Raw genomic sequence first — 15,708 nt, forward strand, 5'->3', positions numbered from 1 at the left:
TGCCTAAGTGCATAATCTCACATTTTGCCACATTATATTTCATCAGCCAAGTTTTTGTCCACTCACTTAACCTGTCTATATCCCTCTGTGGACTCTTTGTGTCATCCTCACCACTTGCCTTCCCACCTATTTTTGTGGCATCTGCAAACTTGACGATAGTACATGCACTCCCCTCACCTGAGTCATTAATATATATTGTAAATAATGATGGCCCCAGCACTGATCCCTGTGTACTCCACTAGTTACAGATTGTCATCCTGAAAATGCACCCCCTATCTCAACTCTCTGTCTTCTATTAGTTAGCCAATCCTCTATCCATGCTAATATACTACGCCCAACACATGGGCTCTTATCTTATTGAGTAGCATTGTGTGCGGTACCTTATTGAATGCCTTTTGGAATCCAAATACATTACATCTACTGGTTCCCTTTTATTTATCCAGCCTGTTACCTCCTCAAAGAATTCTAATAAATTTGTCAGGCATGATTTCCCCTTCATGAAGCCATGCTGACTTGCTTGATTATATTATGCATTTCTAAACGCTCTGCTATTACATCCCTTATAATACTCTAACATTTTCCCAATGACAGATGTTAAGCTAACTGGCCTATAGTTACCCATTTTTTGTCTCCCTCCCTTTTTGAATAAGGGCGTTACATTGGCGGTTTTTCAATCCTCCGGGACTTTTCCAGAATCTAAGGATTCTTGGCAGATTACTACCAGTGCATTCATTATCTCTGTAGCTATTTCCTTTGATATCCTAGAATGCAACCCATCAGATCCAGGAGGCTTATCGACCTTTAGCCCCATTAGTTTCCCTAGTACTTTTTCCTCTATGATAGTTATTATACTTATTTTCTCTCCCACTTTTGCCCTTGATTATTTAGTATTTTTGGAATGCTATTAGTGTCTTCTACTGTGAAGACTGATGTAAAGTATTTATGCAACTCCCCTGCCATTTCCTGGTTCCCCATTATTATTTCCCCAGCCTCATTCTCTAAGGGTCCTATGTTCACTTTGGCCTCTCTCTTCCTTTTTATATATTTAAAGAAGCTCTTACTGTCCATTTTTATATTACTTGCTAATTTACCCTCAAAGGTTATTTTCTCCCTCTATTATTTTTTTGGTCATCTTTTGTTGGTTTTTAGAACTTCCCCAATCCTCTGGTTTAGTACTAATCCTTGCCACACTATGTTTTTTCTTTCAATTCAAAATTATCCTTAACTTCTTTGGTTAACCATGGTTGGTTTATCCCCTTCCTAGAATCTTTCTTCCTCACAAAGATATACCTTTGTTGTGAGTCATAAACTATTTTCTTAAACGTCTGCCATTGTTCATCAGCCGTCTTTTCTGCTAAACTCCTTTCCCAGTCCACTCCAGACAACTCTGCCCTCATTCCTTTGTAATTACCTTTATTTAAGTTTAACACAGTTGTTTCTGACCCAAGTTTCTCAATCTCAAACTGAATGCTAAATTTTACCATGTTATGGTCACTGTTTCCTAGGGAATCTCTTACTCTGGGATCATTTATTAACCCTGCTTCATTACATATTACCAGATCCAAAATAGCCTGATCCCTGCTTGGATCTACAACATATTGTTCTAACAAACTGTCCCGAATACATTCTATAAATTCTTGCTTGGGTCTACCTCTGCCAATTTGATAGGGTGGAGGAGGGGGAGGAACAGAGAGGAAAGAGGGGGAGGAACAGAGAGGAAGGAGGGGGAGGAACAGAGAGGAAGGAGGGGGAGGAACAGAGAGGAAGGAGGGGGAGGAACAGAGAGGAAGGAGGGGGAGGAACAGAGAGGAAGGGGGGGGAGGAACAGAGAGGAAGGAGGGGGAGGAACAGAGAGGAAAGAGGGGGAGGAACAGAGAGGAAGGAGGGGGAGGAACAGAGAGGAAGGAGGGGGAGGAACAGAGAGGAAGGAGGGGGAGGAACAGAGAGGAAGGAGGGGGAGGAACAGAGAGGAAGGAGGGGGAGGAACAGAGAGGAAGGAGGGGGAGGAACAGAGAGGAAGGAGGGGGAGGAACAGAGAGGAAGGAGGGGGAGGAACAGAGAGGAAGGAGGGGGAGGAACAGAGAGGAAGGAGGGGGAGGAACAGAGAGGAAGGAGGGGGAGGAACAGAGAGGAAGGAGGGGGAGGAACAGAGAGGAAGGAGGGGGAGGAACAGAGAGGAAGGAGGGGGAGGAACAGAGAGAAAGGAGGGGGAGGAACAGAGAGAAAGGAGGGGGAGGAACAGAGAGAAAGGAGGGGGAGGAACAGAGAGAAAGGAGGGGGAGGAACAGAGAGAAAGGAGGGGGAGGAACAGAGAGAAAGGAGGGGGAGGAACAGAGAGAAAGGAGGGGGAGGAACAGAGAGAAAGGAGGGGGAGGAACAGAGAGGAAGGAGGGGGAGGAACAGAGAGGAAGGAGAAGAGAAAAGGAGCGGGAAGAGAAGGGAGGGCTGAGAAGAAGAAAGGGAGAGAAAAGGACCATCGAACATTAGAGTGAGAGGAGAAGAATGAGAAGCAGGGAGAGAACTGGTGAGCAGGTGAAATTTCCAAAGAGAGGGAAAGAGAAAAGCAAGAAAGAGGAAGAATAAGAAATAAGGTAGGAAAGTGACAAGCCCAAGAGTAAAACAGACTGAGGGAAGTCAGGGAATAAGCCAGTAAGGGAACTCCTCTCTGTTGTGTCATGGGTTCATTTGGTGTCTCAGTGATGAGATCTTGAGACTTGTATGTTTAAACATAAATACTTTATTGGTCGTGTTTAACTATTTTCAGATCCCAGTTACTGCATGCATGGTGCTGCTGTCTCCATGCAGGCTTCATCTAGATTCTGAGTCTCTCACCATGTGACTCTATACATCATACTGTGGGTGGTGCTATTCTCCAATCGCACGTTAACCCTTGCTCTGCCAACACCATTACATTACAATGGCATGCAAGCACACAAAATACTCTCAAAAAGAAATCAGGTAATGAGGAGAAATTCCTCAGAATATTGTTTAAAATAGTCTGGCACGAAAGTGGAAAGAAAAGCACGGGGTAAAACAGCACAGGAGGTGGTCATTCAGCCCCTTGTCTGTGCTGCTCTTTGGTAGAGCTATTCAATTAGTCTCACTGACCTGCCCTTTCCCCATAGGCTTACAGTTTTTATCTCTTCAAGTATTTGTCCAATTCCCTTTAAAGAACTATTATTAAATATGCTGCCACCATTTCAGGCAGTACATTGTGTAAAAAAAAATCATCGCACTTCTGCTTCTTTTACTAATTTTCTCAAATCTGAGTCCACTGGTTGCTGACCTTTCTGACACTGAAACAGTTTCTCATTATTTAATCTGCCAATATCCCTCATAATTTTGAACACCTTTCTAAATCTTCCTTTCACCTTCTTTACTCTATGGGGAATTAAAATACAGTTTTTCTAACATTTCCATGTAACTTAAGTCCTGCATCCCTGGTACCATTCTCACAAATCTCCTCTACATCCTCACTGAAGACTTGACATCCTTCTTAAACTGCAGTGCCCAAAATTATACATTATTCCAGCTAGGGCATAACCAGTAACGTATAAAGCATAACTTCTTTGCCTTTGCATTCTATTCCTCTATTAAGAAGGAAAAAGATCCTGTATGTTTTTTTTTACAGCCTTCTACTTTCAAAAATTTAAAATTGTACCATTTAGTTTATAATGTCCTTCCTCAATCTTAAATGCAACACGTCTCACACTCTGTATTAAATTTAATCTGCCAATAGTCTGCCCATTTCACTAGTCTATCTATGTCCTCCTTAGGTCTGTTACTATCCTCCTCATTTCCTACTAGACTTTTGAGTTTTGCGTCATCTACAGGCTTTTAAATTATGGGACAGATTTTTATGGGCCACCCATGGGCAGGAAAACAGGAGGGTGGGCCTGTAAATGACAGCACTGTGCCATCATTAGCCTGCCTGACCCCTGCCACGATTTCATGGATGGCACGGGAGGTATCAGGTGGACTGCCAGCCTGTGGCTCAACAGAGGCCCTTAAGTGGGTGATAAAGCCCAATTAAGGGCCTCATCCTGCCACCGCTCCGATTTGACAGAGCACCCCTCTCCCAACAGTTTTGCCTCCCATGTCCACCCTCCCTCCCTGCCCTGTCTAACATGCCCCCTTCTTGCTACCCACTTCATCGGGGTCTGCAATCCCGGTCCCGCTGAGATCACGGACTTCCCTGGTTTTTGTGGCATCTGTGGTTCCCTCTCCCTCCTGCAGTACTGGCAGTAGCCACCAATCCTGGTGTGGCACACAACTGCTGGGGTCCAATTGCCAGCAGCTTTGTGAGGCAGGACTTCCTCCTAGAGACTGACCACTTCATACTAATTAAAGGGCTGTTGCCTGAAAAAATAAATTGGGGCTAGCCAGCCTAGCACAGGTGGCTAAGGTACGTGGGGCCCACCCTCAAGTGTCTAATCCAGCTCTATGCCTTATATACCCAAGTCCAGGTTATATATATCAAAAAGAGCAGTGGTCTTGGAGGACACCACTGTATACTTTCCTCAAATTTGAAAAACAACCGTCACCACGACCACTATTTCTGTTGCTAAACCACATTTAACCACGCTGCCACATTAATCCCATGGATTTAAGTTTTGTGGTACTTTGTCATATGCCTTTTGAAAGTCATGAAAGAGGAAAAGAGGAGAAAGGGGAGAAAGGAGAGACAGTATGGAGAGAGACAGAGAAAGAAGACAGTCAGATAAACAGGAAGAAGAGAAAGTGAGATAGAAAAATGAGACAGGGAAAGCAGCACAGGGGACAAGTGGAGAGAGAGACAGATCAATGAGAGGCAGAAGATAGAGTGAGAGGGAACTGGGGAGGGGGTGGGAGACAGACAGCCAGAGTGAAAGAGCATCAGGAAGACAGATGGAGGGAGACAGACAGAGACCGACAGACAGACAGACAGAGACAGACAGATTGAGAGAGGCAGGCAGGCAGAGTGAGAGTGTGAGAGAGAGAAAGAGATAGGGAGACAGAGTAAGAGAGAGAGGCATGGGGAGACAGAGTAAGAGACAGTGAGAGAGAGGATGGGAGACAGAGAGAAAGAGAGAGGCAGGAGGACAGAGTGAGAGAGAGAGAGAGAGCGCGAGCAAGAGAGAGGAGTGGGGAGACAAAGAGAGAGAAAGAGACAATGCGACAGAGTGAGAGGGGGGCAATAAAGACAGAGTAAGAGAGAGGGGCAGAGAGATAGAGAGAGGGAGGCAGGGAGATAGAGTGAAGAATCAATCTTGAAATGAATAGATCATGAATCAAAAAGTTGGAGAAACAGCTGCACAGAAAGGAAAAGGGGACACAGAGAGAAGTAAATGTGGTGAGAGGCAAGGTAGTAAAAAAGAAGAATCAAGAGAAACAGAAGAAGGAATGTGAGGTTAAAACAAACAGGATTTTTCATGCCTACCAAAATCAGTATTCTAAGTTGCTAAGTTATTTTTACATGAAGTCATAGAGGTCTACAGCACAGAAAAAGGCCCTTCGTCCCATTGAGTCTGCGCCGGTCAAGCAAGTACCTAACTATTCTAATTCCATTTTCCAGCACTAGGCTCATAGCCTTGTATGCCGTGGCATCGCAAATGCACATCCAAATACTTCTTAAATGTTCTGAAGGTTTCTGCCTTTACCACCCTTTCAGGCAGTGAGTTCCAGATTCCCACCACCCTCTGGGTGAAAAGATTCTTCCTCACATCCCCGCTAAACCTCCTGCCCCTTACCTTAAATCTATGCCCCCTGGTTATTGATCCCTCCACCAAGGGGAAAAGTTCCTTCCTGTCGACCCTATCTATGTCCCTCATAATTTTATACACCTCAATCGTGTCCCCCCTCAATCTCGTCTGCTCCCAGTCTATCCAATCTCTCCTCATAACTAAAACTCTCCAGCCCAGGCAACATCCTTGTAAATCTCCTGTGCACTCTCTCTAGTGCAATCACATCCTTCCTATAATGTGGATTCTAGAACTGCACGCAATACTCTGGCTGTGGCCTAACCAACGTTTTATACAGTTCGAGCATAATCTAAAAGCAAAAAACTGCGGATGCTGGAAATCCAAAACAAAAATAAAAATACCTGGAAAAACTCAGCAGGTCTGGCAGCATCTGCGGAGAGGAACACAGTTAACGTTTCGAGTCCGTATGACTCTTCAACAGAACTAAGTAAAAATAGAAGAGAGGTGAAATATAAACCAGTTTAAGGTGGGGTGGGACAAGCATAATCTCCCTGCTCTTCTATTCTATGCCTCGGCTAATAAAGGCAAGTATCCCATATGCCTTCTTAACCACCTCATCTACCTGTCCCGCTACCTTAAGGGACCAGTGAACATTCACACCAAGGTCCCTCTGATCCTCGGTACGTCCCAGGGTCCTACCATTCATCATGTATTCCCGTGCCTTGTTTGTCCTGCCCAAGTGCATCACCTCACACTTATCCAGATTAAATTACATTTGCAACTGATCAGCCCATCTGACCAGCCCGTCTATATCCTCCTGTAATCTAAGGCTATCCTCCTCACTATTTACCACTCCACCAATTTTCGTCTCATCCGCGAACTGATCAACCCTCTGACATTCAAGTCTAAATCGTTTATATATACCACAAACAGCAAAGGACACAACACCAATCCCTGTGGAACCCCGCTGGACACAGGCATCCAGTCACAAAAACACCCCTGACCATCACCCTCTGCTTCCTGCCACTCAGGAATTCTGGACCCAATTTGCCAATTTGTCTTGGATCCCATGGGCTCTTACCTTCATTATCAGTCTCCCATTCGAGACCTTGATGAAGTCTGAGTAAACTATGTCAAATGCATTGCCCTCATCTACACACCTGGTCACCTCTTTGAAAAATTCAATCAAATTGGTCAGACATGACCTCCCCATAACAAAACCATGCTGACTGTCCTTGATTAATCCTTGCCTCTCCAAGTGTAGATTAATTCTGTCCCTCAGAATTGCTTCCAATAGATTCCCCACCACTGAGGTTAGGCTGACTGGTCTGTAGTTCCCTGGTTTATCCCTTCCTCCCTTCTTGAATAACGGTACCAACATTGGCTGTCCTCCAGTCCTCTGGAACCTCTCCTGTGGCCACGGAGGTATTGAAAATTATTGCCAGTGCCCCTGCTATCTCCTCCCTTGCCTCACTCAACAGCCTGGGATACATTTCATCTGGGCCTGGAGATTTATCTACTTTTAAGCCTGCCAGACTACTTAGAACCTCCCTCCCTTTCTATGCTAATTTCTTTAATTATATCACAGTCCTTCTGCCTGATTTCCATATCCACGTCATCCCTCTCACTTGTGAACACCGACACAAAGTATTCATTTAGAACTCTACCTACGACTTCCGGCTCCACACACAAATTACCACTATGGTCCTTAATGGGCCCTACTCTTTCCCTAGTTATCCTCTTACTCTGAATGTACTTGTAAAATAACTTTGGATTTTCCTTTATTTTGCTTTTTCATGGCCCCTTTTTGCTCTCCTAATTTCCTTTTTAATGTCCCCCCTACACATTCTATACTCCTCGAGGGCTTCCGCTGTTTTGAGCCCTCGGTATCTGCCATAAGCCTCCCTTTTTCTCTTTATCCATTTCTGTATATCCCTCGACATCCAGGGTTCCCTGGATTTGTTGGTCCCACCCTTTGTCTTTACTGGAATATGTTGGCCCTGTACTCTCCCTATTTCCTTCTTGAATGAGTCCCACTGCTCTGACGCAGATTTACCTAAAAGTAGCTGCTCCCAGTACACTCTGGCCAAATCATATCTGATCTTATTAAAATCGGCCTTCCCCCAATTTAGAACTCTGATTTCTGGCCCATCCTTGTCCTTTTCCATAACCACCTTGAATCTAAAGGAGTTATGGTCACTATCTGCAAAATGCTCCCCCACTGATACCTCTACCATTTTCCCAGCTTCATTCCCTAAAATTAAGTCCAGGACCGACCCCTCTCTTGTAGGACTTTCTATGTACTGACTTAAAAAGCTCTCCTGGATGCATTTTAAGAATTCCACTCCCTCTAAACCTATCACACTATGACTAACCGAGTTAATGTTGGGGAAGTTGAAATCCCCCACTATTACTAACCTATTATTTTTACACTTCTCTGAAATTTGCCTACATATCTGTTCTTCTACTTCTCTCTTGACTGTCTGGGGGCCTATAGTACACTCCCAGCAATGTGATTGCTCCTTTTTTGTTTTTAAAGTTCTACCCATATGGCTTCATTTGAGGAGCCTTCTAAGATGTCATCCCTCCTTACTGCTGTAATTGATTCCTTGATCAATATTGTGATAGCCCCTCCTCTTTTACCTCCTTCCCTGTCTCGCCTGAAGACCCTATATCCTGGAATATTGAGCTGCCAATGTTGTCCCTCTCTCAACCATGTTTCTGTGACAGCAACGGCATCATACTTCCATGTGTTAATTCGTGCCCTCAACTTATCTGCCTTATTCGTCAGACTCCTTGCATTAAAATAAATACCATCCAACCTTGCCAAACTCACTTGTGCCTTAACTGGCCTATAATTTCTATGCCTTCCAGACTCACTTGCTCTCTCTTCTAATTTTGGCTGTTCATCTCCCCCTGCTGAACCGCCTCTCAGGATCCCATCCCCCTGCCAAGTTAGTTTAAACTCTCCCCAACAGCACAAGCAAGCCTCCCCACAAGGATGTTGGTCCCATTCCGGTTCAGGTGCAACCCATCCGCCTTGTACAGGTCCCACCGCCCCCAGAAACTTTTCTGGGATTTAACTCCCCACACACCCCAAAACCTGTCTCCCCTTACCTATGAAAATTTCTCCCAATGTGTCTAGTCCACTATCTGTGAGTAACCCGATTTTAATTAAAAATTACTTAAAAATGATTATACAGAACAATTTATGAGTTGTGTTTATGTACTTTAGTTAATTTAATTAATCCATACAAAAAATGTATGCAAAATCTTCTACAATGTAATAGTTCTCAATTTTAAAAGCTTTATTTTTAGAGCCTCCTCAAAAGCCAACAAATGAGCTTAATTAGTGGAAACTTGTCCCAATGATCAATTCAATTTTGGAACATGGCCAGTTTTGTGGGCAGAGCTGGCTACTAGCAAGGTGTTTTTTAAACTCATTCAAAAGATTGTGTTAACTCAGTTTACATGGCTGTAATTTGTGCTTGAAATTCCTCAAGCTTTTGTGCTACTCCGGCTGATATCCACGAAACTTTCAACCTCGTGGATGCAGCTCAGTGCTTCCAGCTGCCGCTCAAGCTCCGAAACTTGGAGCTCAAGTAGCTGCAGCTGGTGGCACTTCCTGCACACACGGTCAGTCAGAGCGCAAAGAGCATCCACGGCTTCCCACATGTTGCAGGCGGTACATAACACGGGACTGAGCTGCCCTGCCATGCCTCTAGTTGAAAAAAACCCTTACTTTAAGTTAAATACAGTAAAAAAAAGTAAAATTATTTATGTACTTCAAATAAAAACTAGAACTCTTACCTTTCCTAAGCTTAATCTATTTTAAACTGGAGAAAAACTGGGGAAAAGCCAGTTATAAAAGAGCAACAATTTTAAGAAATACTAGATCAGACTGTTTTAGGCTGTTTATTGAAGTTGCTGTTGCATGAGTGAGCAAACGTGTAAAAATATAAAAGAGAGGGATCCGGAGTTTCCACTAAGCTGCACTTGTCTTTTAGCACAATTCAGCCAAAATCAGCCAGAGTAGCCTTGGCCAGATAAAAGGCTGCTGCTCACAATAATCCTTCTCAGAGAGTGCTTGACAGGTATTTGCCAATTCATTATAAGTCACTTCACCTTTCTTGTACTTCACACCTTCAGCTCCACATTCCTGCTGCCAGCCCACACCACAGCATGGAAGCAGCTTTGCAGCTGTACCTTGCACTTCTGGCTAAGAACAAGAGAAACACCAACACCAACGGCACCAGCTGCCTTTTCCTCAGCCACATACCATGCCACAGGGCAGAGGGGGCAGACATTGAGATCCAGCTCTAAGAAGGTGAAACCCCCCCCCCAACATAAGGTCTTAGCAGAGGACCTGCTCTCTTGACATCAGCTCCCTGTTACTCAGGAGGCTCAGGCTCTCACAGCAGGTCACCGCTGCCATCTGCAGCCTCTTGGAACAAGACCTCCTTTCCAGTGTTCCAGGCGGGCACACATTGCCAGTGGCCGTCAAGGCGCTCATCACAGCCCCTCACCCCAACCCTCAAGTCTTGGCCTCTCCCTTAGACTGTGTGCTTTTTTCTCCAGCAAGGACAGAAAGCAGAGTTAGGAGTGTTAGCAATGGTTTTTGTGGGTAGCAGGGAAAAACAACACTTGTGTAAGATGACTGTGAAGTATGGGTCTGAGAAATCAAGTATGAGGGTGAGTGTTGGCTTCTTGGATGGGCATGTGAGATACTTGAAGAGAGGCGAATGAGTGGAGCTGCAAGCTGTGTTGTTCTGAGAAGTGCTGTGCAGGAGAATGCTGTGAAAGTCAGAGTATGGGGCTTGGCCCTGACTATGTTTTGTCACTCTCCTTTCCCACCCTTCCAAAGTCCTGGATCCTCTTGGTGCACTTTCTCCAGGTTGGAGGCACCACACTTCTCCTGCTGACTTCCTTGGCCATTTCCATCCATGTGCTTGGAGGAAAGGTTGTCTATTTCCACCCATCCTTGGGAAAGATCACCTCACTGCAGTACCGCAGCAGGAGCTCCAGGGAGGAGTAAGACACCCAGGGAGCAGCTTTACCAGGTCTCCTTTCCATCGCTGTAACCTTATAAACCAATGTCCAGTTGAGCCATTCCAACCCATGCCATGTTCTCTTTAATGAAAAATCCTTCCTTTGACAGATACAGTGCATTATCCCATACACCATCCCTGATTGGTTGAGGACCCAGAGGTGGGACGTTAATGCTCAGTTAAAAAATCTCAGCAAAACATGCTTAGAGCTAGATCTCAGTGTCTGTTCCCTATCCCCTGTGGCATGGCATGAGGCTGAGGAAAAGGCAGCTGGTGCTATTGGTGTTGGTGTTGCTGTTTCTCTTGTTCTTAGCCAGAAGTGCAAGGTGCAGCTGCAAAGTTGCACCCATGCTGTGGTGTAGGCTGGCAGCAGGAATGTGGTGCTGAAGGTGAGTGAAGCATGAGAAAGGTGAAGCGATTTCTAAGGAGTTGGCAAAAGGTTCCCATCTCACTAGATGTCCCACAATTTCAGCAGGAACTAATTTCAGAAAATTCCACCTTCTGATTAAAAATGCTTTTTTTTGTGGGAAATCCATTTTTAGTTGTGATAGTGAAACTGCACCCCATTACTACTCTTAAATATATAGTATCAAGGAAAACTTTTAATGCAAAATTTAAAACAAATACATTCTAAAATACTGTCTGATTTCACTTTCATTGCAAATACTATGCTCGGTGAAATGCAAATAAATTTGAGCAGAAACTTTGAGCAAAAAAAAAGCTGGAAATTAGTCCAATTTTGAAAGTAATTTATGTCTGGATTATTAATCGCGTTAAAAGCAGATATTCCTGTCCAAAATGTAACTTTGCTCAAACCTGGTTTAGTATACGTCAGTCACATTGCAGACATCATACTTTGTTGTAGATGTCAAATGTTATATATTAAAAAAAAACTTGTTTCTTAAGTTGGACATTTCAACTGGGCCTTGAGTTTTCCAGCTGCTGTGAGAGGGATACATTACAGAAGTTGGAATTGTCACATGGCTTCTGTGGAACTACAATACCAGAGTGCAGCATGATATTCCACACTTATGTATGCAATAGGGCCAGCCAAGAGGGTGGTGCTCCTTTGTAACCCTAGGCACTACCACCAGAATTGATCAGCAAGCCAGGCTTGGACCATGGCATGTGGCCAATTGGTATATAGATAATTAAAGACTTAGCAGTGGGAGAAACCTTTTTTTTCATTCATGCAAGGGATGTGGGCTTCACTGGCTAGGCCAGCATTTATTGCCCATCCCTAATTGCCCTTCAGAAGGTGGTGGTGAGCTGCCTTCTTGAACCGCTGCAGTCCATGTGATGGAGATACACCCACAATGCTGTTAGGGAGGGAATTCCAGGATTTTGACCCAGTGACAGTGAAGAAACGGTGATATATTTCCAGGTCTGGATAGTGAGGGGCTTGGAGGGGTACTTCCAGGTGGTGGTGTTCCTATGTGTCTGCTGTCCTTGTCCCTCTAGATAATAGCGGTCGTGAGTTTGGAAGGTGCTATCTAAGGAGCCTTGCTGAGTTTCTACAGTGCATCTTGTAGATGATACACACTGTGCATCGGTGGTGGATGGAGTGAATGTTGGTGCCAAGCAAGCGGGCTGCTTTGTCCTGGATGGTGTCAAGCTTCTTGAGTGTTGTTGGAACTGCACTCATCCAGGCAAGTGGAGAATATGCCATCACACTCCTGTCTTGTGCCTTGCAGATTGTGGACAGGCTTTGAGAAGTCAGGTGATCAGTTACTCGCTGCAGGATTCCTAGCCTCTGACCTGCTCTTACAGCCACAGTATTTATATAGCTAGTCCAGTTCAGATTCTGGTCAATGGTAACCCCCCAGGATGTTGATAGTGGAGAATACAGCAATGATTATGTCATTGAATGTAAAGGGACAATGGTTGGATTCTTTCTTGTTGGAGATGGTCATTGCCTGGCACGTGTGTGGTGCAAATGTCACTTGCTACTTTTCAGCCCAAGCCTGGATGTTGTCCAGGTCTTGCTGCATTTGGACATGGGCTGCTTCAGTATCTGAGTCGTCACGAATGATGCTGAACATTGTGCAATTATCAGCAAACATCCCCACTTCTGACTTTATGATGGAAGGAAAGTCATTGATCAAGCAGCTGAAGATTGTTGGGCCTAGGACACTACCCCTAGGAACTCGTGCAGTGATGTCCTGGGGCTAAGATGACTAACCTCCAACAACTACAATTGTCTTCCTTTGTGCTAGGTATGAATCCAACCAGCAGAGAGTTTCCACCTGTTTCCCGTTGACTCCAGTTTTGATAGTGCTCCTTGATGCCACACTCGGTCAAGTGCGGCCTTGATGTCAAAGGCAGTCATTCTAACCTAATCTCTGGAGTTCAGCTCTTTTGTCCATGTTTGAACCAAGGCTGTAATGAGGTCAGGAGCTGAGTGGCTCTGGCAGAACCCAAACTGAGCATCAGTGAGCAGGTTATCGCTAAGCAAATGCCACTTGGTAGCATTGCTGATGACCCCTTCCATCATTTTACTAATGATCGAGAGTGGACTGCTGGGGCAGTAATTGGCTTGGATTTGTCCAGCTTTCTGTGTACAGGACATACCTGGGCAATTTTCGACATAGTCGGGTAGATGCCCGTGTTGTAGTTGTACTGGAACAGCTTGGATAGGGGCGTGGCAAGTTCTGGAGCACAAGTCTCCAGTACTAATGCCAGAACAGTACTATTCAGTGCCATTGCCTGGACAAATGATAGTTTCAGGTCCAACCGCAATCACCATGGAACGTAAGATAGAGGAAAAAATATTTTTTAACCTTGGGGAAGATGGAAAACAAAAGGAAGGCTTTCGGATGTAGGAGTAGAATAATAAACAAATAAAGTACTAGAAATCCACTGTGGATGGTAGAATAAAAATAAAATGCAAATAACTGGTGATGAGAATTAGAGCTTTTGAGGAAGGAAGAACAAAGTTACTTGTACATTAAATCTTTTCTGTAAAAAGTGGTGGATAAAAATTATGATTATCTGTATTGCCCCTGTATCTTTCAGTAGCTGTATAATGTTTTTACCTCCATTGCCCCTGTATCTTTCAGTAGCAGTGTAATGTTTTTACCTCCATTGCCCCCTGTATCTTTCACTAGCAGTGTAATGTTTTTACCTCCATTGCCCCCGTATCTTTCACTAGCAGTGTTACATTTTTACCTCAAAGCAGTCATCTTATATTTGTTCACTAAATTTGCTGTATGATGGCAATACATAAACTGCTTTCATATTCTAGCTCAGCATGATCACCCAGTAAACACTACTCTAGTTCCTGGGCTACCCATTCACTATGCCAGGGGAGATCTATCAGTGTTTTTCCAAATTGTCTTAAATGGAAAGATAAACCCCTGGGTAATTCTGGCTACTGGATCTTGTTCTGTAAGATTACGCAAGTATGAAAATTGCTGGGAAATACTTCTTACCTTTATTTCCAATATGTCCAAGGGAACAGTCTCTCCTTTCACGATAGCAAGCGTAGCATTTAAAATGTGTCTGCAACACACAGCAGAGAAAAATATGACCAGGATGCAGTGGAGGCTAGAATTGAACTGCAGCAATTAAAATGCAATATTCAACATCACGCATTGAAAACAAATGCTCAGGATACAAATAATTCTGAAGCCTTGTGCTGGTTTATTTGGTTAATGTATCAACTGTGTGAAACAAAGCCACATAAGTCAGGACCGAATCAGGTTTAAATACTGATCTCAGTCTGGACGATGGGAAGAGTTTATAATTGGCCTTCATGCTCAAGCAGGGAAAGGAAGGAGAGATGACAAAAGAAAACAAATTAACCAGAGTGTGCCCTCCAGATTGCCACCTAGTCACTCCTGTCAATAGCATGGGCATCAGGTAAAATAAAATCATCCTCAGCTATGATGCTGCCCACATCTTAGTAACTTATCAATAGGGTGTCTAGCTCACATGTGAAAAGTGAACCCTTGATGTGCTGCTGTAGGATGAGTAGTGCTTATAAACATACACCATGAGCCAGTGTCTTCATGAGGAGGGAGAAAATTGGAAGGAGGAAGAAATTAATTTTTGAATTAGCTGCAACACAGTCAAGAGGACTCTCTGCAATTCCAGCCTTCAGCCTGTCCTTGCGCTCATTTCAGCGGTGACATTGGGAAACAGGAGAGCATCAGAAGCCGATGTTACAATGCAATGAGTGAACACTGACTAAAAATAAAGTAGAATTGTAAAGGTGTACATCTCCCATCCCCCGTCTCCTATCAAACTGGTCAGTCTTTTTACACAATAACACAAAAGAGTATTAGCAATCAACGCCACATAAACTCTGGCAACAATTCCAACACTGGTCACCATAAGCAAAATGGACTGCTACCCACAGGAAACCGAGGGGAAAGCTGATTATCTGCACAATCACTTCACATAGTTGGACACAAACCTAAGAATATGTTAGCTTATTACAGCCAAACCACCTCCCATCATCTGTACCTCCTCATCAAAGTAACTCAGAATTTTAGCTGTAATTTACCTGGCCTGTTCTTTATTGGTAGGATACAGAGCCTGGCTCAAGGAGTTCATCTTTCCTAATGGAATAAATCCAATGGGGATCTTGCTAAAGACAGCCTAAAAAGAGCAGAAACACGAAATATAAAAAGGTAGTTTTTCCCATTTCCTTTAACCAGAACACTAGGGACAATGAATGTTTTCATGACCACTATGTCTTGTAATCAGTAACAGCAAATTGTATTTTATAGGGAGACACTGTCACTGAATAACACTGTTTTTCTCTCCTCAAATCATAGTTTAAACATTTAAAATATGAATATGCTTCTGTGCTTTAAAAGGTGTGAGTACATGTTCTTAAAAACACAGGTACCTTCCTCCCACCATGCATTTTTTTTTTAAGAAATGTACTGTCCTCCTTGCTTTTATACTAAACCCTGGTTCAAGGTTAGCAGAAGCAAGCAGAATAGATGTCACAACTGAAACATGTGTCATTG

The 15,708-nt window shown here is 43.9% G+C and overlaps 1 protein-coding gene across 2 annotated transcripts in view; it reads right to left on the reverse strand.

The window, feature by feature from the left end:
* The window catches only part of agk (acylglycerol kinase), an 88,753-nt gene that overhangs the window by 19,581 nt on the left and 53,464 nt on the right, over positions 1-15,708 (reverse strand). For both annotated transcript variants that reach the window (XM_078568211.1, XM_078568210.1), the window contains exons 7-8: positions 15,237-15,331; positions 14,161-14,230 (exon numbers count right to left, since the gene is read on the reverse strand). In XM_078568211.1, the coding sequence (XP_078424337.1) occupies positions 14,161-14,230; positions 15,237-15,331 (165 nt within the window). The remainder of the gene's footprint in view (positions 1-14,160; positions 14,231-15,236; positions 15,332-15,708) is intronic.

Source organism: Cetorhinus maximus, chromosome 22 (assembly GCF_964194155.1).
Source record: "Cetorhinus maximus chromosome 22, sCetMax3.hap1.1, whole genome shotgun sequence".
Lineage (NCBI taxonomy): Eukaryota > Metazoa > Chordata > Chondrichthyes > Lamniformes > Cetorhinidae > Cetorhinus > Cetorhinus maximus.